The 26,745-nt window shown below is 42.4% G+C and overlaps 1 protein-coding gene across 4 annotated transcripts; it reads right to left on the reverse strand.

The window, feature by feature from the left end:
- Positions 1-1,181: 1,181 nt before the first annotated feature.
- Positions 1,182-25,568, reverse strand: LOC110956518 (polyhomeotic-like protein 1). 4 transcript variants are annotated; one of them, XM_051955244.1, is made up of 15 exons: positions 25,310-25,568; positions 22,925-23,052; positions 20,826-20,936; positions 19,070-19,141; positions 18,773-18,901; positions 18,523-18,687; positions 18,361-18,442; positions 16,438-17,411; positions 15,811-15,946; positions 15,539-15,711; positions 15,371-15,461; positions 11,723-11,810; positions 10,842-11,037; positions 7,098-7,305; positions 1,182-4,089 (listed from the first exon to the last, which is right to left on the reverse strand). In XM_051955244.1, exons 2-15 carry the CDS (start codon positions 23,045-23,047, stop codon positions 3,938-3,940), a joined length of 2,700 nt encoding a protein of 899 aa, XP_051811204.1. In that variant the 5' UTR covers positions 23,048-23,052; positions 25,310-25,568; the 3' UTR covers positions 1,182-3,937. The 4 variants fall into 4 exon arrangements, with proteins under 4 accessions (XP_051811204.1, XP_051811203.1, XP_022057760.2 ...); XM_051955243.1 differs by having other exon boundaries at positions 10,842-11,055; XM_022202068.2 differs by having other exon boundaries at positions 20,820-20,936.
- Between the last annotated feature and the right edge of the window lie 1,177 nt (positions 25,569-26,745).

Genomic DNA, 26,745 nt, shown 5'->3' on the forward strand with positions numbered 1-26,745 from the left:
GTATCAGTACAGCACATATTAGAGTTTCATAGGATGCATTCAAGTGCATCAGTTGTCCTTAACAGTCTGAAAAATCTTAGAATAACTGCGAATTACCTACCAAGATAAAACCTGATTTTGGATGTTGTCACATCAGTCAAATTCTGTCTACTTCTGATAGATTTTTCCCCCTGTGAAACTCATCTTTTGTTGGTTGTCAGGATGAACAGAGGAGTCTTCGTGCACCCCTAGAATCTGAGGAAATGAACACCTATTTTTGATTTAAAACAATCTTCAGGGTGAGCTAAGATAGCTAACATTACCATTAGCTTTCATCGTATGTCCTTAGGTCAAAGCTCTGTGGAAGCTGTCACTCTACAGGACAGAGATGGTGGAAAAATGATTTCCAAACAATAAAATAAGACTTAGTGAGTTGCTGTTTTCATGTAGCCTGTCGTGCTTTAGGGCAACCTAAACTCAGCCGGTATTCACATCTGTTCTCTTCTCTCCTGCTCTCTGGGCTCACTTATGCTGCAAACAAAGCTGCTCTGATTTACATATTTTGCTATAAAATAACACAGCAGATATGAAACAGACTGAAACGTAGCAAATTAAAGACTAAACCATTTTAGATATGGTTTGACAAACTCACTCAAACACAAAATAACTGCTGTGTTGTCAATTTGTGTCTCATTTCTATTTTTAAATTATTGCTCAGCTCAGAGATAAAGGTAAAAACGATTTAGAAAAGAGAAGTTCTGGTCTTACACCTTCATTAATTTCTTTTTGGACTGCCATGTGGAGGTGCAGAGTGAGTTTTCTTCCTGAAGGGGGCATGGACAGGAGTAGTGCAGCCACATTTAAAGCCACAAACCCTGAAATAGCCAGTTCAGAGCGGATCTATGGGTGAGAAGAACCATCTTTGGCGTATTTTGAGTTGGAAAGACCTATTATGGGGACATGAGAGAATTTTATCCATTTGCTGAGAAGGGATAGTGCAATATCCTAGTCTGAAACTACGCTGCTAAAAATAACCATTTGCTACAATTAGCCCTAATGATCTGTTGTAACTGGTCAAATGATGCAGCTAATAGAAACTACTTAAGTCATTGCACAGTCGAGCGAGCAAATGTCCGTATACAAACCTCATCTTCTCTTCAGCTCAGCACACTTTCATTAGAATGAAAACGCCGGCTTCACAGTTTTAAAACAGTTCATTGATTATTTATTTGCATGATAGTATTAACCTCTCCTTCTCAAACTCAGCTCCTCCAAGATTTTGCAGTTTTTCTGATTATTGCAAGCAAACACATTTGATTCCAAAGTAGCTTCTTTATATATATATAAAAAAAAACAATTTTTGCAGAATCTACTGTTTTTCTGTGAGAAAAGTGCTACTTTTTGGGAGAGTGAAGATCAAATGAACAAAGTTGCAAAGGTCTGCTTATTAACGAATGTTATGCAGGCAATCACAGCAGTAATGAGGTTCAAATCCTGCTTTTTTTGTCTTTTTTTTTTTTTGGTCTTCACAATATGCGGAGGGACCTGCTGATTTAAAGACTCCAAAATCGTGGGGAGACTGAAACATAAACACACAGCTATCAAAGATTAATATTCTTCTTTAAAGAAAATACTGTAATAGCCACAGTCACTAATAACAATAAAGCCAAAGATAGCTAGCTAGAAAGGTAAATACTGTTGGTAGTTACACGCTATGTGACAAAGCTATGAGGAAGACGGCAAGTTTCCTTGATCAAGGTAGCTACTACTCAGTCACGCTTTTTGGGAAAGGCAACGGATGTCATTGCTCGAAATAACAAATCGTAAAAAAGTAAGCACTAATATAAAACAAGGAATGATATGAAAAGCAGTTAAAAAACAGACAATCCTCATCTAAACCTACTGTAGAGACTAGTGAGAAAGGCCACGAGGTTCACAGAGAGAGAACATGAGAAAACTCCTACAGTAAAAAGCTTAAACAAGGCAGTCCAGCAAACAAATGTGCATTTAAATATAAAGGCAGATTTTACACTTATTACAGTATAGTTAACAGTTTTCATTCACACAGTCATTCCTTCAGGCATGGTGTCGTTGTTTTTTAGGTCCACGTGTGGCAATCGGCCTCGTTTTCTGTACGGACTTTCTCGTTTTGTTTGTGAACGCAGCTTAAAAGTCAAATCAACAGCTTATAATCCTTCAGCGTTTCTGTTAAATGTCCCATGACGTAGAGTCGCACAGAGCGGGAGCAGCTGGTCGTACCGTCTGAATAAAACAACAATCCTAAAAATGGCTGACGAATAAATAATCAGAGTCTCCAGTAAGTCCTCTGGTAAAAAGCTTAAAAAGACTGAATGTAAAACTGTGGATGTAAAACAGTTTTTTTTTGGAAAAGCATTCTGCAGCCGTGTCGGCCGCTGATGTGCTCCGTGTAGAAAAAGAGGGTAAAGTAATATGTTTGTTTTTTGCCCTACTTAAAACGTGAAATGCTCTCTGAACCTTGAGGGACTGGGGCTTCATTTGGACTCTGGCATCTATCACAGCCAGTACCCTGTACTCTCACTGTACCCTGTAAGTTGTAGAATAGAACCACTTTCAAAATAAAAGTGCCACCATGTATCCACAGTGCCGCCTATTCTTACTATATAACATGAAAGTACTCGTTTTTACACACATGACATTAAAGATCCACAGCATCATGAGCGTTTTTCTGACAAAATACTTTTTGGTAAGAAAAAAAATCTTTGAAATTGACACGATTTGTAGGTGATTTTTAGGGCTGGACCCGAATATCCCGATTATCCGAATATTTGTTCGCTACGGCGGTATCCGGATATTAATTTTGGTATCCGAATACCCCCCCCAATCGGACGTTACCGGGTGGAAAGAATATCCGGCGTTACCGTCTTCCCTTCGCCTTCGGCCCACATGGGCTCATCCCGTCGTGTTCGGCTCATCTCTGCTCCTCCATTCGTGTTTCTTACCACCACCCGAATGGCCAGGTTGCTGCTGACTCTGACGTCACGCTTCACTTTGTTGCATAAACACAAGACAAGATGCTGAAGACCTCCGCTGTTTGGGAATTCTTCAGTTTAACTGAAGACGAAACAAAGGCAAAATTTCGACCTGGGAGACCAGACGAACGGATCCGAATACCCCCCCCCCTCGGTCGGACGTTACAGGGCGGAACGAATATTCGGATATTCGTCTTTAATAGGACCCAAATATTCGGAGGCCAGAAACCACTATTCGGGCCAGCCCTACTGATTTTAACTGAATCCACGTGTTTGCATGAGTTTTAGTTTTTTGGATTCAGTGCTGACTGGAGCTTTCATCAAAAACACATTTAAGAAAAAGACTTCAGTGCTGAACTAGGTGAGAACCAATAGAGGTTCTCATCAAATAATAAAAAATGTAGTGTCTTCTTCAGGTTTTCCTTGTTGGGTGAATTTAAAAATGACATTATTGTGGGTCACAGTATGAGTCCGTGGAAGGAGCAGCTCTGTTTGTAGATAACTGATGAAATGTGTGAATCCTGTGCAGGTTCTGTAGGTTTAACTTGGTCCTCATTTGCTCATTACACAATACAAGTGATTTCTGCATTTAAAATACATTCAAAACCTTCATTTATGCATTTTTAGAGACTTTTTATGACTGCAGGTACTGATTTTGGGGAGAAGAAGCAGTTTTAGAGGAAAGACGCCTTCAACAAAATGCAGCTGGCCATTTGCGGACATGACAGCTTTGCAAGGAATCGACAACATACCTGTGCAAATTGTGACTTTTGAGAACGTGTTCAGAACTGAACAAAGCAACAGCGGACTCTGCAGCCACAGTCCTGGCTCACATTGAACTGTGCCTCTTACATTCGCCTGCTCTGGAACCAGGTCCAGGTCTGATCTGGGTGCAGAACAGGAGTCTGGGGGAAATGCCCAGGGCTAGTTTTACTGAAACGCTGACATCAGTCTCTCAGGTTGTTGATGTGAGCGCAGATCTTGAGAGCAGGACCCAGCTTGATGTTCATGGTGGACATGAGATGCTCCTCCTTCAGCAGCAGCAGAGCCTGACCGTCGATCTCCTGCGACAGGAACTGGGAGGCGAGTTCCTCACAGCCTGAGAGGAAGAGGAACAAAAGGGTTGAAAAATTGTCTTCACATCTGCACATTCTCTCTGCTTTCCAGGGGAAATCTTTCTGCGTTAGAGCTCAGGGTGTTAATGAGAAGTAAAAGAAAAAAGCCTCACTATACAGGAAAGGTGCCAGATGGTCCTCATCCTCTGAACTTCTAACTAACAAGTGTAGAAAGTGTTGCAACGGATTTCTTTTTGCTGTGAAGATCTCTGACCTTCACATGCTTGGGTAATGTTCCAGAAAGATACTGCTGAGTTGCATTGTTTGTTCAAAGAAAGAAAATTAGAAATGACAGAAGAAAAATAAAACTGACAATAAACAGAAAGAGACAACAAAGAATGGGAAAGAAACGAGACAGAACTTTGAGTAAAAATACCGTAAATGTTGAGTTCTAAGGCCACAGCTGATGATTATTTTCATCACTGAACCCCAAAACGTGCCGTTACTTTAAAAAAACATTTTTCAAAATGACACAGGAACCGCAGGATGCGTTTACACACAGCAGAGAGGGAACAGATCACAACTGTAGGTAGGTAGCCTTTTAAGCTGCAGTCATTTCCAGCCTTTTCAGTACAAAAAAATCGCTAATATTCTATTTGTAAATAAAAATATGACGAGAAATACAGGGCATATTGGACGCGCATCACGAGGTGCATTTCCTTGAAAACGACCGATTCGTGGATTTTATACCGACTTCAGAACATGTTTTGGACAAAATAGTTTACTGGCTTGTGTCATCTGGATGTAAAAGGTTGGATTATGGCCGTTTTTTGTGGAATCTTTTTTTTGTGTGTGTAATAATGAACCCGGAAATGTGAGTCGCGCTGTGTGCGTTGAAGCCGTGTACAGAGAACGGATGGATGGATATTCGTTGTTTGTCGGACAAATGTGTTTTTCTCATCTGACAGTGGTTTATACCGGCGGATTCATGAGAATCTAAGCTTTCCATCGGCGTATAGTGTTTGTATAAACGTGTTTGCAGTTTCAGACATTTAGCAAATTGCTTATGCAGATCTCAAAGTGTACCGCGGGCGGGACACTGAAGTGCAACGGGTTAAAAAGATATAGTATGCAAACTCACCATGTTTTCAGAACTATAACACCTGCCGGTACTTCTTGGACATGTTAATTCCAAGTATTTTCAACTTTTGTGTTTTTGTTAAATGTATTTTCAAGAGAACTTGGAGTTCCTTTCCTTCTATGCATGGTTGTACTGTTTCCATAGAGGTGCAGGACTTTAGACTGCACTAAAAAAATGACAAAAGGAAGTAAAAATGCCACAGGATAAAAAAAATAAAAACAAAATGGGCTGAAACTGCTTAGATGTGCGTAACTTTGCTGACAGAACAGAATATCACGCATGATGAGTTTAAGCACCATCAGAAAGATGAAAATTTAAAGACTTTCTTTTCCCATTTTTACAGTTTCTGGTTGATAAACGGCGTCATTTTGGTATTATTTTAAAGACAAGATGGCTTTCCAGTCTTCAGTACAGTTGGCAGGTTTTGGGGTTCAGAGGGTTAATGCATATTATTTTGGAATAACATTTTCTTTCTTAACAACTGCAGCATCAAAGCAATTTAAATGAGGAGAATTGTCTCCAAGGCTGCACAGTGGAGTAGTGGTTAGCACTTTGGCCTTGCAGCAAGAAGATCCCCGGTTCAAATCCCAGCCTGGGCCTTAGATCTTTCTGCATGGAGTTTGCATGTTCTCCCTGTGCATGCGTGGGTTTTCTCCCACAGTCCAAAAACATGCTGAGGTTAATTGGTCACTCTAAATTGTCCGTAGGTGTGAATGTGAGTGTGATTGTGTGTCTGTATATGTAGCCCTGTGACAGACTGGTGACCTGTCCAGGGTGTCCCCTGCCTTCAGTCAGCTGGGATAGACTCCAGCACCCCCCATGACCCTAGTGAGGATGAAGCGGTGTAGAGAATGGATGGACTTGTCTCCATGGCAACAGCAGCTGAGGCTTATGGGTAATGTGTAAAGCCAATCATCGTGCCAAAATAACAGCTAAAATAGGATTTCTTCGGAACAACGTTGAAGTAAGTGGTGATTCTAGCGTGAGTTTATATGATAGAATAGAACAGAATCACTTTATTCAGTAGGGTAGATCCAGCAGGGTCCCACCGTATTTCTATGAAGCAGCAGTGAGGATGTTCCTGACAGCAAAAGATGAAATGGGAATACAGAATGAAGATTAAAGCTACAAGCAGCGATAGTCGGGTTCTCGTGTCCTTCCTGGTCAGCGAAGCCGAGCATGTCCACCAGGTGGAATTTCAGCCTTGGTAACTGCTAAAACTGTCCACCAGGTGGCACTCTGACTGTGAATGTATGTCGGCCTTTGGATGCCATCAGAGCTGGACTCTGATCACACATGTAAAGTTAGAGGCAGATTGAAGCATGTACAGGCCAGTTACACAGCATCTCCTGCTTCATGGCGAAATGTCATAATTCTGGGGGCCTCCATTTACACACCCTCAGACTTTTGTCCATCATTTTGATAACTTCTGATCACCCATCCCTGGTGTGCATCCATGCCAAATTTCAGCTCTGTTGGGGATACCCTGTCTGAGTTTATAGCTTTTGAAAATGTCCAAAAATTTATCCAAAACCGTCAAAAATATGACAGAAAAGTCAAAATGGCCGACTTCCTGTTGGGCTTTGGGTATTTGTGCAAGAGGCTTTTTTGTGCGTCCTGATGTGTTACAGATGTGTACCAAATCTTGTAGCTGTAGGTAAAACGTGGTTCAGGGGCAGAATTTTCATAATTTTTAGCCATTTATTTAATGTGTTTTCAAGTATTTTTAGGGCTTCAAACATCTATTTCTTCCATCCTAAGAAGAAAAAAGCCACGCATTACAACAGGTTCCTTGCGTCGTCGGTGCTCGGACCCTAAAAACCCTAAAAGCACCTCCCTCTCATTTTGAGTCTTTCTGGTCTCTAACCACTGCAGCAGCATTAAAGAAGGTCAGAAGTCAAACGGACCAACCTTGTAGTGAGGAAATGAACTGCGACACGTCCTCCACGCTCCACTGGGCCGGACTAGTGTTCAGGCAGCTGGGCGCCGAGCTCTCCGTTGGGAGAGGAGGAGGATGCTGGTGGCAGGAAGCCGAGGATGCAGGCGAGAGGGACATGGGGTCGTCTTCGTCCTCCTCCCCACTGGACTCCTCGTCTGAATGGCTGGACTCTGAACGGCACTGCAGGTGGAGGCAGAAACAACGAAGACAGTGAGCAAGTGGGGTTGTATTCGCGTTTGATTGCACGAGAGCGAAGCAACGCAACACCAAAACCCCGTCTGAGCGTGAAAAGATTAAAGCTGCACAACGCAAAAGTCTGATGGCTTATAACAAAGACGTGAATGCAGCAGCCCTCACAGAGAGAAGATGAGCAGCTCATCCTGGATTAGTCGTGTTGTTCAGTGACGAGGGCCTTACAGCCGCCACTAGAGGGCACAAAAGCTGATTTTTTACAACAACTCAAAAATGCCACATTGTCCGTTTAGTTACACGCTTTTTCTTTGTCTGCCGTTTTGTTTCTGTCACATTTTTACTCCACACTACGTACATGAGGCGTGTCCACATACTTTTGTGTACTTTTAGTCCAAGGCCCAGCACCCTTCCAGCTTTGTGGTAACACTTTGTGTCTCGTTCCAGCAACGACAATCCCCGTCTGCACAACGCCAGGTCCATAAACAAACTGTTTTACGAGTTTGCTTTAAACAACAGTCACATTCTTGTGAAATCTGCTGTAGTTTATCCAAGCAGTTTGAGAGCGTTTTCTGCTCCCGTCACGTTTTTATTTTTGTTTCACTGCAAAATAAAGTCCTGCCCCTCTATGGAAACAGTAAAGACAACTCAAACATGTCTTCTATGCAGTATGGCACAGTTAGAATCACATTAATCACAAATGATTTTTTAAAGAAAAGCATACATGGACTACTAATTTCATAAAAATGTGAAAAACCTGGAATGAGTAGAACTATTTCTATTTTTAAACGGTCTCCTCTGAGCTCTGTGTAAACACTGCCTGCAGTTCAGCTGAAAACATTCTGAATTATTCTCACATAACTGTTGGTCACGGCTGAGTCACTAACGTCTTCCTGGATACCATCAGTAGCAAGGAATTTTTTGATTTTTACAGAATCCAGTTACTACCGACAATTTATTTTTAGCATATTTTTAATGACAAAAGTAGAATAAAGTGATTTTGATGATACTTTTGGAGAATGCTGAAAGCTGAATTTTCCTCAACTCATCTGCAAAGACAGAGACTAATCTAAGTGTAAGGACTACGAAGTCTTCTTTGCAATTTTTAGCACAGTCTGAGTAAAATTCAGAATCGATATGAGCGAAATATTGCATCATTTTGGTTGAGATTTAACTCTGCTTTGTGTTTTTGCTGCTTCATGAAGCAACCAAAGCAGGGCTGTCATCATCCAATCAACCTGTGGGACGACTCTGGAAAGTGGAAAAATTACAGAGAAGACGTTAACTACAGATTACAAATTAGTAAAATTATAAATTCAAAATAATTTCTAGACCATGACAAGTTGATCTGATCAGAAAGTAAAATGCTAGATTGGTCACTGCTCTATTGTCGTTTTGTTTCTCATTTTTGTAACATTTTGTGTGTTTTTGTAGGTTTTTTTTTTGTCTGACGTCTGAATGTTGTTGAAACTGAATTTAGTTTTTCTTCGTAAATTTCTGGTTGTTCATAAAGCAAAAAGATAATTCCCTAAATGTGAACATTTCTGCACTAAAACAAAAGAAAACTTTGGAGTTGTGCTTATTTATAAGTTCATATGCTGGGATTTAACTGGGCTGAATGTGGAACCTGAACTAAAATGAGTCTGACACTCCTGCACTAAAGCATAAACGTTGGTTTGTACACCTTCAGAATTACATCAAGAAGAAGCCACAGCCTGATCTGTGAGTTTGATGCTGAAAACTGAACAACTTCCTGTCTTTTTTTCTTAAATTTCTAGGACTGGACCCGAATATCCGTATGCTACGGAGGTATCCGGATATTAATTTTCGGATTCGAATATTCAGCCTGTCTCTGCCACAAGCCCCCACCCCCCATCGGACGTTACGGGGCGGAGCTAATATTCGGATATTCGTCTTTAATAGGGCCCGAATATTCGGAGGCCAAGTCAAGTCACATTTATTTATATAGCACATTTCATACCACAAGCGCAGACTCAATGTGCTTAAGAACAAATACTTAATAACATTAGAGGGTAGCAATAAAACAAACAGTTTTACAAGGTATTAAGATATAATGTTAAAAGAAAAATAAAAACAACAATAATAACATTAATTCCATAATAAAATGCCATCATCCAGCCAATCATTTCGAACCTAGTCAAAGGCTTGTGCAAAAAGATACGTTTTTAGTCTGCTTTTAAAAGAAGACACTGTTGTAGCAGACCTTAGTTCTTGAGGTAGAGAATTCCAGAGTGGGACCGTAGTGACTGAAAGCACCATGAGCAGATTTGGAGTTAATTCTTGGTATGATAAGAAGACTTTTACTGGATGATCTAAGGCAGGGGTCGGCAACCTTTAACACTCAAAGAGCCATTTTGACCCGTTTCCCACAGAAAAGAAAACACCGGAAGCCGCAAAATCCTTTTGGCATTTAAAATGAAGACAACACTGCATATATGGCTTTTTTACCTCTGTGCCCTTGTTAATCAGTCGTGATTAATTAATTACAAAGCCTCTAATTAGATAGATTCATTTTTTTAATTGTGTCTTTCCACTAATATTTATCTTACTTGATTAATGTTATTTTTGCTCCTGGACCTCATATGTTACGTAATGTTAGCTGGAAATCAATATTTTGCGAATGTCTATTTAACTTGTAAAATCTATTTATCTTAAGCTAATAACTTTTCTCCGGTAAGTCGCTGCCCTAGTTTCCAAGACGACACTCCTCTGACTCTCTGACCTGCTGCCGTGTTCTTGCGAGTAACGTGTATTACCCTATCACGAGTACTTTTGACTCAAAGACGTGTCTTTCTTGGAGTGGAGCTTTAATATACAGGCTTGCCATTCTTGAGTACAAAACGATGTGAAACTACAGGCGTTGCTTCTCCAGGAGTAAAACAAACAAAAAAAAAGGCATGAAACGTGTGGGAATCAGAAGCTCCGTGTTGTCTCTCTGCTTCAACTCTGCGCTCTCATGCAATAGAACGCTAGCAGCCCATCCGGTGGAGTGACACGTCAAAATAAGAGCGGTAATTTCACAATAAAATTGTCTATATTAAAATGCATTGAAACGCGCCTGAAAGGCAGAACAATTTATTTTCCAAAGTTACAGGGAGCCACAACAGAGGGCTGAAAGAGCCGCATGTGGCTCCGGAGCCGCGGGTTGCCAACCCCTGATCTAAGGGATCTGTCCGGTATGCGTTCAGTGAGCATGTCAACAACGTAGGAAGGAGCTAAACCATTCATAGATTTATAAACAGTAAGAAGTATTTTAAAATCAATTCTTTGTTTAACTGGAAGCCAGTGAAGAGAGGATAGAGCAGGAGTGATGTGTTCATACCCCTTAGTTTTTGTTCAAATTCTAGCCACAGCATTCTGAATAACCTGAAGTTTTTGTAACACTTGCTTTGTCAGTCCAGCAAAAAGTGCATTGCAATAATCTAATCTACTAGAGATAAAAGCATGAACCAGTCTTAGTGGCCAGAAACCACTATTTGGCCCTATAAATTTCCACCCCGTCTCACCTTGACTGGTATGGGTCTTCCTGCTATCTTGGCGCTGGCTATCTCTGAGCTGGTCCGGCGGGGAACCCTCCTCCTGGCGATGCCTCCCTCCTCGTCCGAGTTGGAGAGGTGACCCTGGTTCTGATCCTGATCCGGACCGCGGCTTTGGGCTTGTCGCTGCCGCACGCTGAAGGGCTGCCTGAAGCTGACGTTGTACCTGGGGAACCAATACATACTGTATCGTAGACAAAGAGTGACATATACGGTACTGAAAGCAAGACGAAGCAACACACAGTTTTTGTCTCTTTGCGCCATACGCGGTATACAAGCTATACGGCCGTAGTGGGCAAAGGGACAAATGCAAAGCAGAAGCAGAAAAATGTAAAATCATATCACAACGCAGTGTAACAAACAATGCGGGCGCGGCATTGTTTACATAGTGAAAACGTAATAAATGCATTTTAATACGCAGCAAATTCAAAAGACAAAACCTCCTGAGGTGTTTGACGGACACGCTGCGAGTTTACACGAAGAGGGAAGTGGATGAAATGGAGCTTTTACTGTGTTCACACGTACGGATAAATAATGAGGACAGAAAACACACGTGCAGTGAAACGTACAGCTGCAGCCACCTGGGAATTCACACAACTGTGGTCATGTTTACGGTAGAATTTAGGGGTTTTAATATGCACATATTACACATACAATCAGTGGATTCAGACCACATTTAGAGTATTATGTAGGGACTTGAAGATAAAAGTCTGAAGATTTGTATGCTTCCAGTATTGCAAAAACCCCAGCTACAGCACAGTTTGTGTCCCGTCAACAGGAGGAGACAGCACAGTGACGTGTTCTCAGATGGCCTCCGCTGTACGGCAGATATTTCATGCATCGGAAAGTACCTCTTGGCACAAGACATGGAGCAGAACCTTTTGGTGCCTCTGAACTGGCTGGCAGGAGCAAAGTTTTTACAGTACTCACACTTCAGCACTGAGGGGAAAGTTCAGAGAGAGAGAGAGAGAGCAGATGGTTAACACAGCAGTTCTATACTTAGTGCTGAAATAAATGTGTTGCATAGCTGTCGGAGAGCACCAGTAAGACACTCTGACACCTTCTCCTCCTAGTGAGGAAATATTCACAAATAACATAATCTGGTGGAAATTCAACTCCATTTTTCAGGCGCTAGAAGATAGAATCATCAGGACATGTCAAGCAAAGACAGTGGATTGAAACAGATGAGAGTCACAGAGTTGTATCGGCCTTTAAGGTGTGTTCATTTATTCACAACATTAAATGATGCATCCAGTAGAATGCACGGAAAAGGCAATTTTTTTTGTACATTCCACCAAAGAACGTGGCGGAATTATGTGAAGATCGGTGTACGTGAATCCTTCCTCCCTCCTTCCTTCTCATCTTCCTTCCTTCCTTCCCTTCCACTTTCCTTCCTTCCTTCCCTCCCTCACTCTCTCCTTCCTTCCTTCCCTCCCTCACTCTCTCCTTCCTTCCTTCCCTCCCTCACTCTCTCCTTCCTTCCTTCCCTCCCTCACTCTCTCCTTCCTTCCTTCCCTCCCTCACTCCTTCCTTCCCTCCTTCTCACCTTCCTTCCTTCCTTCCTTCCTTCCTTCCTTCCCTCCCACTTTCCCTCCTTCCTTCCTTCCCTCTCACCTTCCTTCCTTCCTTCCTTCTCTCAGCTTAAAATCTGGCCATTATACCAAAATCGCATTATTCTACACACGTCATTTAAAAAATACTTCACTAATAAACTCTTGGCACCACTAGATTCCATAAAAAGCTAAAAATTCTTTGGTTCTCAGCACAGCCTACAAGCCCCTCCTAACTCAGCGTTCTAGGCTGAACTGCAGACTGTGTTTATCCAGAGCGGAGAGGAAAAGAAAATAAAGAAACAAATTAAAAAAAATAAGTTGGAAAATATCCCATTTTGGATTCTAGTTCTAGTAACGCCTGTGGGCACTTGGGAAAATGTTGTACATGTTGATTCAATGTTTTTTTTTCTAAATAAATAATAAAGAAGTTGAACCGTTTTCTCTTATATGATTTATGGTGCTGTACCTGTTTCACATTTTTAAGTCTGCTCTACTTCTAGCCGTGGTTGAATCCATAGAGGAGCAGGACTTTTTACTGCTGTGAAAAATGAGCCCATACTCAGACAAAATGTAACAGGAGCAAGAAACAAACAAAAAAACTCAGAAACTGCTCAATGTTCAGAGGATTAACTAGTTCTAAAGAAAAGGCAGCAACATGTGCAATCATTTTTGGAGTAAAAGGGTAATAATAATACAATAAAGTGACTTTAACCCTTTAAGCTTCAGTCAATTCCAGCCATTTTCAGTCCAAAAAAAAAAATCGCTAATATTCTATTTTTAAATTTAAAAAATGACGAAAAATACGGGGAATATTGGACGCGCATCGCGAGGTGCATTTCCTTGAAAATGACCGATTCGTGGATTTTATACCGACTTCAGGACATGTTTTGGACAAAATAGTTTACTGGCTTGTGTCGTCTGGATGTAAAAGGTTGGATTATGGCCGTTTTTTGTGGATTCTTTTTTTTGTGTGTAATAATAAACCCGGAAATGTGAGTCGCGCTGTGTGCGTTGAAGCCGTGTATAGAGAACGGATGGATGAATATTTGTTTTTGTCGGACAAATGTGTTTTTCTCACCCGCTGTGGTAATCGCATCTGAAAGTGGTGTTTACCGGCGGATTCATGAGAATCTAAGCTTTCCATCGGCGTATAGTGTTTCTATAATCGCGTTTGCAGCCGTCGGACATTCTTGAAATTCCTATGCAAATTAGTAGGTGTACCGCCGGCGGTACACTGAAGCTTAAAGGGTTAAAACTCTTTATCTCGGCCTCATTCCTCACTATTAATGCTGGAGTCCATCAGCTTTTAGTTTTGCAGAATATACTTTAAACTGTTGGCTCACAGACTGCCTTAGAAGTTATTTGACTGATAACAAAATACGGACACGGGTTACATTACCAGTGAACCTGACAAAGAAGCCTCACCGTGTGCCAAAGGTGTGCACTGACAGAAGGACGTGAGCTGAAGCCCTGATTGCATTCTGATAATATTAGACTGGAAAACCCCTGACCACAAAATAAACTGTACTAAAACCTTTTTAACGTCTGGTTCCCGCTCATCGTCCCACACAGAGCAAACAGGACGCTGTATTTCACGCTGTGCTGCCTCTCAGAGTCAGAGGTGGGAAATTACCAGCTTGAAGGTTGTATTTAAAACCTCTGGGTTCAAACAAACGAGGGCCGTCTTGTTGAGCGACAGGAAACCGTTCATGCTATGGCAATTACATTTGGCGAGGTTAATTATCTGATTATCGATGACATTTAGCCAGAAGCGCAGAAAATTTACATGACAGGTTTATGTGCATGGCTGACAGTGATTTTAGCAGCATGTTGGTCAGAAATGTTGAGGATGTTAAGTAGTGCTCATATAGAGATAATTTCACCTCAGAAACATCATGAATGGTACTTCAAACAACATTATCATACGCAGACTATTTACAGTGCAGAAGCTGCATCGCTATGGCAACACCACAATCATCCAAGTTTAAAAGAATGTTTAAGTCAGGGGTGTCCAACATGAGGCCCGCGGGCCAAAAGTGGTCCTCCAGAGGGTCCAATCCGGCCCTCAAAGTGTAAAAATTACAGAGAAGACATTAACTGCAGATTGTAAATTAGTAAAACTATATATTTAGAATAATTCCTAGAGTAAAATGCTAGATTTTTCATTGTTCTTTAGTCATTGAGTGTCTCATTTTTGTAACATTTTGTCATGTTTTATCGTCTGTCTCACATTTCAGTCGTTGTGTTTCTCATTTTTGTCCTTTTGAGTTTCGCTTGTGTTTTTTATCTCATTTTTGTCATTTTGTGTTTTGCTTTATTCCTTGTTTCTGCATCGTTTTTGTCATTTTGTTTCATGGGGGGGATTTCCGCTCCAATCAAAGCTCAGCTGCTGATAAAAGGCTCATTCAAGAAAGCATTCGGTGGCAGCTCAAGTTAGGAAGGGTTGAGCCGCCTGTGGGATTTTGTGACATTTGAACATTTGAGCTAGTATGATGCAAGAATTCTCTGTTGGCGTTAGTTAGGGCTGCTGCTGCCTCTGTGTTTTGGTTTACAGTTTTCTTTGCGTCTATTTTTTATATAATTTGGTAGTATCTACTTCCTAGAGAAGCTTGCTTTTTGCTATATTTATTTCTTTGGTTTCAACAACACTCATTTGCTGTTAGTCCCCTCACTTTTGTGTGTGTGTGTGTTTTTTTTTTAAATCTACCCCTCCTTTCAAAATAAATCAGCGAATAAATTCTGAAAAATCAGTGTTTGTTTCACTTCCTTTTGTTATGGTTTGGCTACGATAGACAGCCGAGTTGTAACATGTCGGTATTTAAAAAGATCCACTCTGTTGCACATCTGCTTTGCTAACTCTCTGCATTCACTGTTAGAAGATTCTGATTTCTAACCCTTAAACATGCTGAGATGGCAGCGGTGCTTTCCCAGCAGTTTGGCTGTTACCTGTTGCCGTGGTAACCATCTCCGATTGATTCGTGTCCGGACTGTCGTTAGTCAAATCCTCGCCGGTGGAATCCTTCACCGAACCACACACCTGTCAGCCAAACACAAAGTTCAGTCACCAGCAAAAACCAGCGCTTTCCTCCGACACTACAAACCCCATGTACTCACAGGGAAAGGCTCCGCCCCTTCCTGGATGACAAAGCCCTCTATGAGGTGTGTAAGAACCTGCGGTTTGACCACAGCCTGAGGAGGAGGAGCTCTTTCGCCCTGACCACAGGCCCCACGGGACACCGACAGCACCGGGGAGAGAGAGGAGGCGGCTGGAGGAGGAGCAGTGGAGCCTGAAGCCAGTGAAGAAGTAAACATTGGTTCTTGTTAGTTGTGGTATCTTTGAGCAGCAATGAGTCAGCTGAAAATAACACAGTGACACATGGTGTTACCTGGGTCGACGGGACTGGCTGGGAGTGCTGAGGTGTGTTCTCTGACGGGTTGGAGCCGTGGAGGAGAGGGACCGTCCTCATCATTGGCTGAGCTGGAGTCTGATTTTCTTTTAAGAGAACTGCTCATCTGCTTACCCTAAAAAAAGAATCACATCCAGGAAATAAACAAGTGGAAAGACAGCAAAGCAGCTGCAGGGAGAGTTAGCTACCATCAGACCAGTGAACTGTCTACTGCAGACTGTTGGAGTGCTTTTCTATTTGTCTTGGAGCATTTTTACTCCCTGTCAAATCATTTTTCTACAGTTTCATTCAGCAGACGTTTTTATACATCTGAAAGTAGAATTTTCAGTCCTGCAGCTCCATGAAAACAGCACAACCAGGACCAGAAGACAGAGCTTCAGTGTCTTTTGTGCAGTATCACACAGCTACAATGACATCAAATACAAATCAGGAAAAAAGTAGATTTTTTAAATGTTCATAAACTTGGAATCAACATGTCCAACATTTTTTCAAGCGCCCACATCTGCTGAAGTTATTAAACTCTCACAAAATGTTCTAAAAAAACAACACACTCTTGTCGGTTATGGTGTGTATAAAATCATGGCTAACAAACAGTAACCAGCTGACCTGCGGTGTCTGAGCTCCTGATGAGTCTCCGTTGGTGGTCACACCAGCTGATGCTGCTCTCTGATCTTCAGCCACCAAGGGGAGCGACAGCGAGGAGCGGGACAGCGAGGGGGGCGGAGACGTAACGGTAGAGGACTGGGAGGAGGCGGGGCTTGAAGAGACGGTTCCATTGTGACTCTGTCCGGAGCTCTGATTGGCCTGCGGATGCACATGTGACACCTGAGCCAATGGGGGAGCCTCCTGGGGCGACTGAAGAGTCTTTAGCCCCACCCCCCGGCCCACCACCCCGCCCTCCCTGGAGGCGATGGACGCCACCATGGTGAGCAGGCTGGACGAGCTGCTGAGGACGGCGGCTCCGTCCTGGCTGCAGCTGCCCCGGGCGAGGGCGAGGGCCTGGGCGCTCCCCAGCGTGCTCTGCCGGGCCCCCACTATCTGCACCGGGATGTGTGGCGTCTGGGGAGGCTGAGCGGAGCTGCTGGCCGGTGGGGGGGCGGGCAGGATGGGAGGAGGGTTCCTAGAAGGCAGCTGGAGGGGCAGGCGGAGCCCCTGCAAGGTTTTAGGTTGGATGGGGATGGGTCCATTTCCGTGGCCCGATTTCTCAGAGCCCAGCGAGGTTTTCTGCAGAGGCTGCACCACCAGAGTCTGAGCGTTGACCGCCGGTTTAATGGTCGCCGTGCCGACGGGGTAACCGTGGGGCTGGGACGCCGCGTTGGACGTTAGGACCAGTGTGTGTGCTGCTGTGGGAGCTGTGGTTCCTGTGGTCAGGGTTCGGGTCCCATGAAGCAGGAGCTGGGACAGAGGGATGGAGGAGGTGGAGGACGAGGAGGAAGATGAGGCACCAGAGGAAGAGGAGGAGTGGGTTTTGAGGTTGGCAGGCTGGGGGTAGGTGGGGATTTTGATGTGTGGTGGCTGGGGCTGAGGCTGGCTGGGTTTAGTGGGGGACTGATGGTTTGGCTGGACCAAAGAGTAGGCAGCTGCAAAAACAAAAAGACAGAAAAACAGTTCGTCTTAGAGCGCATTCACATCAAAAGACCAGTGTTTAGTTACTGAAGTGTCTGTGGAAACACACTTCAGTCACAGTTGAAAGCAATGACAGAAAGCAGGAAAGCTGTGGGCTGGAAAACCAAAATAAATTACAAGGGGAACTGCAGTGCCAGCTTACAGGAGGGTCAATGTGTAATTGCAGGAATTCTTGTAACATAGCTGACACGTATCATAGTCGACATTTTTTCTGTTTTCAGGCCTAAAATCAACATGGCCGCCTATTACCAAACACCACATGGCATTTTAGAGAAAGAAAGAAATATTAAATATACAGTTGAGCAAAATTAAAAGTCATTCATAAAGATATTGTAGTAAACCTGTTGACTACTTTACATTAACTAAGTCAGAAAGCCTTGGAGTCTTCCAGTCTTTTCTTGAGGAGGAAATGACATCATGTGGAGCAGGTCATGTGATCTGGAATTAACACACTTCCTGGAGAGGAGTTTTTGGAACGGGGAACTTTGTAGAAAAGCATTTCTATATAAAATTTTATATATTGCCAAAAAAGAAATATCTGTCATGATTATCTCAGCTTAATAAAAAGAACACAATCCAAACTATTTGTGAATCAGCTCATTTTATTATTGTTTAGCTCATTAGAAGGTGGTTAGTGTTAAATTGGGACGGTTATTTAGTTGACATTTCGGTGATATCCAGCCATTTTCTACTACTAATAATTGATTGTTTCCATAATAAATAATTATGGAATTTGTGAAGACCTCATCCTTTCCTCCCTCAACAACAAAGATGTCTAATTTTTTTTGGCTGAAATCATTCTCGCTCATGGAATAAACGGGTTTCAGAGCACAGCAGGCCATGGAAGTGTTCTGCGCCAACAGAAGCTCTTGTGGCAGCGGGTTACCTTTACTTCCTCCCTACCTGAGTCACTCCTCTCTGGGGCTTCAGTCTTTACACCCACTCCTTTGGGACTGGACACACCGCGCATGGCCAGATTCTGCGCCTACACGCAGGAAACATTTGCATGAAAACACAGATCGGTTGTTGTCGTCGACTTTCTTTCAACGCATCGCTGCCACAAACCTGATCGTTATCCGATTGGCTGCCGGAGGAGGAAGCTGGAGTCACTTCCTGTTGCTGCTGCTGAGCCTGCGGTTGCTGGGTGACGGTTGCCACAGCAGCGGTTGCCGTGCTGCCGGGCATGAAGATGAGCTGCGAGGAGATGGGGGCTCTCAGGGAGCGGTTGACCTGCAGGATTAAGAAGATTCACTAAACGACCGCAAACTGGGCTGGTGTCTGATAACAGGCGGGGATCGACCGTCACAAAACTCACCCTCAGGTACATCTGTCCCTGCCCACCTGCCGTCCCGCTCAGCAGCACCGATTGGCTGATTGTGGATGTCGCCGAGGCTCCCATGGGACGGCTGCTGGTCGTAGATCCTGATCCAGACGTTACGATGGCCTGAAGAACGACAATGTGCCACTTCAGTGCAAACAATTTACATGTCTGTTGATTATTTACTCAGAAAGGTGTCTGAACTGGGAGGAAACACAAGAGTGGGGCTGGTTTTAGAGAAGCTTTTGCTGGATGGTATTTAGCACAGGGTCATTCTTTTTGCTTCAGGCTTACAGCTGTGGTGCTGGTGGTCTGAGAAGAGCTGCTGCTGGAGGGACTCGACTGACGGCTGGCGGCCAGAGTCGCCTAGGAGGAAGAAGAAGAGGAAGAGAGAAAGAAAGGGAGTTTTAGGTTTCAATCAATTCCCACTAAATCAAACGTGAGGTGTTTACAGAGGCTGTCCTGCGGTGGAGGAAAAATGCAGCTCTTTGTTTTCGACACCATTCTTCATACTTCAGGCTACGAACCGCAGCTGTCCCGGCACTTTAGATCACTTTGGCTCTCTCATCAGTTTTTGTGGCTTTCATGGGAGTTGGCTCCAACTTTTTTACTTTTCTCAAGCAATCCTCTGGTTTTCATTTTATTTTTTCCAGCTTTGTCAGATCTTGGGAAAACACTTGAAGTATCTGAACAACTGCAGGAGCTTTAAACTAGAGTTGTCCAGATGGCGTCCGAGAGACTCTGAAGTGAACTGGAAGAAGGTCCTTTGGTCTGATGAGACCAAAGTTAAGCTTCCTGGAAACCAGATTACACACTATATTTGAAGCACAGTGAACACACGCCTTCCCCACTGTGAAAGCATGGAGGTGGCAGCATCATGATCAGGGGCTGATTCTCCATAGCAGGCCCTGGAAGGCTTCTAGAAAATAAAATGAATGCTGTAAAGTACAACCTGATGCATTCTGCAAGAGAACTGCAGTTTGGAAGAAGATTTGGTTTGATTTATTGACATTATTTTGCAAATAAAGATTTTCAGTTTGACATGAAAAAGCTTTCCGTAAATTCCTGTCAAAAAAGTCTAATTAGGTTCAATGTTGAAAGCAATAACAGAACTTTTTAAATATGGACTTTGGAGCTTTTTTGGTTCCTCCTTTCTAGTAAAAGATGTGCAAACTTACAAAGCCAAAGGTCTGGGAGTTATTCTTTCCAACAGAAAACACTGCTCCTGGCCTTCCTGAAATGCCTCATTTTGAGTTCCGTTGTTACTCATCTATGTCACCATGGAACATATTTGCATAACGCCTGCCTAGCAGCTAATTTAGTCACACCTTCAAACAAACCTTGAGCCATTTCTCTCTGGTTATACTCAGACGTTTCAGAGAAGAGCAGAAAAGGTGCTGCAGAAGAGTATCAGAAAAACAATGTATCTATTGGACAGAAAACATTCTAGTCGACCCAAAAACTTTAATTATGAAGTAAACTTATGAATCAGTTTCAATGTTGGCTTGTACTTGTGTCATCTATGTTACTCTGATCATGCATCATGTTTCCTTGTCCTCTACCTCTTCTGGAGGCGAGGAAGAATCTGGGGTGCGGATGAAATCACAATGTGAGGGATAACCTCCTGAAACAGTGCTCATTTTTGAAATTTTGGCCAATATTTGTGCAATACTTCTGTCACTGGAACAGGAAATACTCTTTTTAGGATGCATTTACATTGAATTTTTTGTACAAAGTTACTTCTTCCATGTTGAATACGATCTTTATAATTTTTCTCCTTATGGATATTGTGGCAGATGGGTCCCCATATGAGACGGGTTCTGCTCAAGGTTTCTTCCTGTTAAAGGGAGGCTTTCTTACCACTGTGGCCTTAGAGCTGCTCTGGGGGTTCCTACGGGTTCTGTAAAGCGTTTTGCGACCATCTGAATTGTAATCTGCGCCACTGAAATTGTATTGAATCTGTGACAGTGCAGAATTTGGGCCATTAAAAACAGTGCCTTTACGTAAACTTGGCCACAGTGAAATTCAGAAGAACTTTCCACACCTTCACCTGTTGCACAGCGGCCAGGTTCTGAAGCTGGGCGTTGTTGATCTGCTGCTGCAGCATCAGCTGCTGGAAGTACTGAGCCGCATTCGGCTGCCTCTGGAGCGCCTGCAGGGCCTGGAGGGACGAGCAGAGCAGAAATATTAAAACGGAAGGGGCCATAAAACCACTGGAGAGAGATAAGAGGAGGAAGGAAAGGACACAGTGAAGGATGTCAGAAGTGAGATGGTTACGATGATCGTCAGAAGGAAGGGTGAGAGAACGAGGCAGGGGATATCACGGAGAAAATGAGAAGAATTAGGAGGGAAAAAGAAGTACAGCACCAAGAAAATTGTGAGAAAAGATGAGCAGATTGAGAGAAATGAGGGCAGAGATAGCAGAGAGGGAGGGCCGATGTGGCAGCCTCCTGCCAGCTGCCTGATGTATGAGCAGAGGCTGCTACTGTAATAAGTTGAGGGATGAAAGCGAGCGTGGCGGCCTGGATTAGTGTGTGCGGGGTGGCAAAGACAGATGGCTGAGCAGGGTGACAAAAGCCTGAGAAAATAACACCGAGTCTCCATCAACCCTGCAAGACTCAATCGCTTCTCTCCACGCCCCTGCTTCGGTCACTCTTCATCACTCTCTGTCCATCAGCTCACACATAAATCAGCAATTATTACGACAAATACGCCACTCCTTCTCTGCCGTTGATACAAACAGGCTGTTCACACTGCAGCCAAACGCACAAATGAGAAGGAAAAAGATGCAACATTCATTGAGAATTTCTATGAGAACACTGTTTACTGCAATGCCCTTAAGAAAGTTCATTAAAAGCTGCTTTGTTCCAGGCTCATGGGACGCCAGCTGTCAGATCTGAAGTATATTTTAAGCCATTTTTTAATGTGTGTGAACAACCAGAATCTTTTTCTACTCCCATTTTAAAACACCTGCAGCTGAATGTAGACCTGTGTATGTAATCCCCAGGCATGCAGCCCAGATTCAGCCCAACAATAACTCACAAGCTGAATCAATGCTCCATGCTGGAAGAAATATGGCCAAAGTTATTTAACTCTCTGACCCTGAAACCTGCCAATGGGTTTGAAAGACATGTTGGTTAAGAAAAATCTGCAAAATTCATCATTTGACAGCCAGAAAGAACTGTTGGATTTTTTATTTTCCAAAATTCCTTGAAGTACCCATCTGTGGCATGCTGTTTTATCTGAAAAAAATCATCAAATAAGAGCTTAAAATTGTGATTTCTCATCAAAATCGCTTTATTCTACATGTTTCATTTAAAATATTTATTTTGTCGGTAAAAGACAATCGGACTCAGTTGTGACTAGAATCACAAAACTAAAATTCTGGGACTTTTCAGCTGAACTCGGCTGAACTGCAGGCTGTGTTTACACAGACCAGGAATGAGAAGAGCATGGATACAAATTAAAAATCTAAGCACTAAAAAAAATATATGGTATTCATATTTGTTACCATTTTCTCCCAGTATTGTTAAAACTTGTGCCCTTAAAATGTTGATTCTATTATTTCCAATTTTTGCAAAAACAAATGCAATTTTCTTTATGATTTATTTCATTATAAGTCCATCAAAGTGCACGACAGACATTCTTGAGTGCTCTCTAGTTCTAGCCATGGTTGCAATGTTTCCATAGAGTTGCAGGACTTTAAATTGCAGTAAAAATGAGTGAGGAAAACAGTGAGGAAAAATGTGACAGGGCTCCATAGAATCTTTCCTTTCTACATTCGCGGGCAGATAGATTTATCATCTGTAAAACAGTGAAAAAGAATCGTATGTTTCTTATGTTTACCCCAATGGCAGCATTTACAATGAAAAGATGAGTGGGCCTACAATGGAGCCTTGAGGGACTCCACAAGTAAGTGAGACTGCAGTCAAGGGAGACAAGAAGCTCAGATATGACTTGAACCATTTGAGGACGTTACGTCTGAAGCCAAAGCTCTGTTTAAGATCCTGTGATTGTCTAAGGCAGCAATTGGGTCTAAAAGAGTTTCAAATCTCAACTCAAGTCTTACCCCTAAAAAAAATTCAAAGTGTGTCCGATGTTCTTACTTCCAAACGTCAACACAGTCCTCACAATGCCCTCCACACCTACCTGCACCGCCTGCCTTTCATACAGAGACATGGAGTTCATTGGAGAGGGGCGGGAGCTCGTCCCAGACGCAGCGTTCCCATTGGTCGAGGCCCCCTGCTGGTTCTGCTCTCCATCCGTCTCCATGGTAGCTGAGGAGACAGACAAGCCGTCCATCAGTCAAGCACTGAGTGAAACACCACGTTCTCTCTGATGAAAAAAACACCTGTCACTGGTCCTGACAAACACCGTTTCTCACAGATTGGAGTCACGGCTGTGCACCGCTGAGTCCATATTTCACTGAGCAGATGATTTGAACACTGACTGATACAGTCCTGGGTGCTCTGATATCAATGTTTGCAGCCTTTAGCCCTTAAAGCCGAACACTTTCAACATGTTGCTAAATCATTTTCTGGCACAAACAAACATTTTTGTAAATAAATTATTCAAATAAATTCAATTTTCCCTTCCCGGTCTCTATTGAGAAATGTAGTCGCCCTTTTTTCTCGAGGCCTGATGATGGCTCCACAAATCTATGCAGTTTTGATCCAACAGGAAACTAATCTGCAGATTTATTACAAGTGAATTAAATATGTGCATTTCAGACTTTCTACTTTTAAATGCCAGAAAATGGTGAAAAACGTGCAGAAGTGTTGCCCAAAGCCACAGATGATAAATGCTTTGGTTTGTCCACACGCTAAAAATACTCAATCTGCAGTCAGAGAGGAGGAAAGGTACCAGAAAGATCCAGATTTCAGAAGCTGCATTAGGAGATTGGAGTTTTTTTTCCTTAAAAAAATGTCAAAGCGTTTGATTTATCACGAAAAGAATCCAATAAAAACTAAATATCAATATAAATATGTATAGAACATACAGATTTATGGATCCATGCTCTCGTGCATGAACACAGACACACACAACTGCAACTCTTGCACAACGCACACTTCATTTTCACAATCTCTACATTCCACATTATTTATGACTTTTTCTACTTTTAAGGAATGTTTTTTTTTATCAAGTCTTCTTGGTATCTCATAAGCTTTTCACTCTGATAAAGTTTTTGGAATCTTGAGATTAACTGCAGATAAATATAATACCAGTCGTTGATTATTGGCTGCAGATCTAACAGGAGTGTAATTTTAAGAGCATGCCTAATTTTCTTTTGCAAAAGGCTACAATGTTTACTATGTTTATGACTCTAAAAAAATCTTTTTTTTCTTCTTTTTGTACAAAACGTGTCTTCTTGTTATTCCACAACCTTTTCACGTTGCATTTCCCTGCCTGCACTGTACGAGCACGTGGCAACGAGAAATCTGTAAATAGCTGCAAAATAATACATTACCTGACAACGAATCAACTGTTGCAACAAAAAATTATAAAAACTGAGCATGAATGCACCACAGAGGAAACCTGAATTCTTTGCAAAAGGCTACAATTTCAGCTTGGTTTTTGACTGTAAAAAAATTCCTTACATATTTTTATTTTTGCACAAAATGTGTTTTATTGTTATTGCACATTTTCATTTTGCATTTCAGTGGCTGCACTGTATGAGCAAATGGCAACTAGAAAGCTGTCAATAGTTGCTGATAACTAATCAATTGTTGCAACACAAAAATGTCTCTAAAAGCCCATGAATGCACCACAGAGCATAACTCAATTATTTGCCAAAGTAAAAAAAAAAAAACACTCCAGTTTCTTCTTTTTGCACAAAGTGCATCTTGTTGTTTGCATTTTCCTGTCTTTATTGGAGGAGCATGTGGCAATTAAAAATCTGGAACAGTTGCAGAATAATTAGTACCTGATAACTAAAAAAAAACCATGAATACACCACAGAGCAAACCTCAATTTGAAAAAGATGAAACAAAACCCACAATATTCTTTCCTCTTTTTGCACAAAGTATGTCTTGCTGTTATTTCACAGACTTTTCACTTTGCATTTCCCTGCCTGCATTGTATGAGCATGTGGCAGTTAAAAATCTATAAACAGTCGCAGAATAATTAGGCATCTAATCAAATTATTGCAAAAATAAAGATAAAATTGCACTTGAATGCACCACAGAGCAAACATTTAACTCTTTGCAATAGGCTACAAAAATCCTGTATTTTCTTTCTTCCTTTTGCAAATAAACGTGCATTGGATTTTTTTTTAAAGCAAACTTGCTGCTGCACAAAGCTCCACCATCCCACATCTTTTCCACGTGAAAGCAGCTGCTGTGCTGCAGGAGCTCCATGTGAGATGATCAGCTTTGTTATTCCCTCAGTATCAGTCCGTCCTGTCCCACCTGAGCTAATGTTAGCTAGCTGCCCTCCATGTTTCCGACCAGTTAACACTGGATCCACCGGAGGCTACTCCTCCTAGCATCCCGCTAGCCGTCTGGCTAGTTAACGGGGCTCTCGGTGCGTCCTTACCGTCAGCGGTGCGTCTTTCTCCGCCTCCTGCTGCACCGGCGGCCCGCTGCAGAACCACACCGAGAGACTCAGCGGCCTGCCGGGCTTTTTGTTGCCGTGATGCCCGCTGCAGCCTCCGTTTGCTGCTTCTGCTTCTGCTTCTTCTTCTTCTTCTTCCTCTCAGCAGCAGCAGCACAGATTTCACTGCTGTGCATAAATTTGCAGCTGATGTGTTGCTGGAGGGCAACGCCTCCTTCTCCTCAGCTCTGCCTTTTCCGGCGCGACGGGATGACGGAGCCGGGCAGGGTGAGGGGACACCGGGGGGACACCGGGGGGACACCAGGGGACACCTCCTCCCCCCTGGAGGACTGAGGGGCCAGAGCAGGGCTTTATCAGCTTCACTTTATTAAAAAAATAAATAAAAATTATGTGCACAATAAATACCAGGGCGAAAACTGGAACACTTTGTCTGAACATCCACCAGTCTGCAAAGAAATGAGCAACCTGTCCACAAAAATGAGTTGTAATTTCAGTATTACACGTTCCTAGATTAAAAAACACATTAATAGTGACTGTGGGCAGGAAGATGCAACTGTAATAACCATCATTTCCCAGACGTTTACACAGAAACAAGAGACGCCACACTATTGCTGTTTTAGCCTCTTTATACTGGTTCCCAATATGTTTCAACCTCTTTATACTGGTTCCCAGCATGTTAGAGTCTCTTTGAGAGTTCAGATTTCAGAATGAAACATGAGACTAACTCAGGACTATAAAAACCTGATTCCAGACTGAACAAAGGCTGTTTTGGGCAATAATGGCCAAAGTGAAGGCGACGTTTCCAACGTAGTCTGAAATTTGAATGGAAGGAGCAAAGATTTCGTTCTTAAATGACCCGATAAAGGCATTTATCAAATCAGGTTCATTATTGACTTTGAAATTCATCCATTATATCTTTTGTTACAGTTTTTAAAACGGAAAAGAAAACACTTCTTTTTGTTCATTTCAGAATTTCAGTATTATACTTTCAAAAACTTGTTGGAATTTTTAAGAAGAAGGCCAAAATCTGTAAAGCTGAAGCTAAAATATTCCAATTTTTAGTTCAACATTTGAGCCACGTTCTAAAAAACCCTGGAGCCATAGTTTCCCACAATGCCTTGTAACTTCTTTGTAAAAACTTTTCAATGTCGACGTCTTTTAAAGTCAGTGCCTCCAGTTTGGAACACCGGCTTTCTGCACACATCTGCATATTTATTTAAGACTCCACAGGCACAAGAGAAATGTTTGGAACAATGTTGCTCACACTGATAAAGTAAGTTCTCCTTTAAAGACATTTTTATTGAATACTGAAGTATTGTTTCTAAGGTGATGGTTAACATTCGCTGCAAATCTTTTCTTCCTGACCAGTGAAATGTGTCCTAAATTCACATAAATAGGAGAATAATCCACTCACACGG

Source organism: Acanthochromis polyacanthus, chromosome 11 (genome assembly GCF_021347895.1).
Source record: "Acanthochromis polyacanthus isolate Apoly-LR-REF ecotype Palm Island chromosome 11, KAUST_Apoly_ChrSc, whole genome shotgun sequence".
Classification (NCBI taxonomy): Eukaryota; Metazoa; Chordata; class Actinopteri; family Pomacentridae; genus Acanthochromis; species Acanthochromis polyacanthus.

Coding starts and splice junctions, on each gene's coding strand:
- LOC110956518 (XM_022202067.2), bottom strand. CDS start 23,047: ATGGAGACGGATGGAGAGCAGAACCAGCAGGGGGCCTCGACCAATGGG. Junction 15,712..15,810: donor AGCCAGTCCCGTCGACCCAG/GTAACACCATGT, acceptor CACTGGCTTCAG/GCTCCACTGCTCCTCCTCCA. Junction 11,056..11,722: donor TCCATGTCTTGTGCCAAGAG/GTACTTTCCGAT, acceptor TCTACGATACAG/TATGTATTGGTTCCCCAGGT.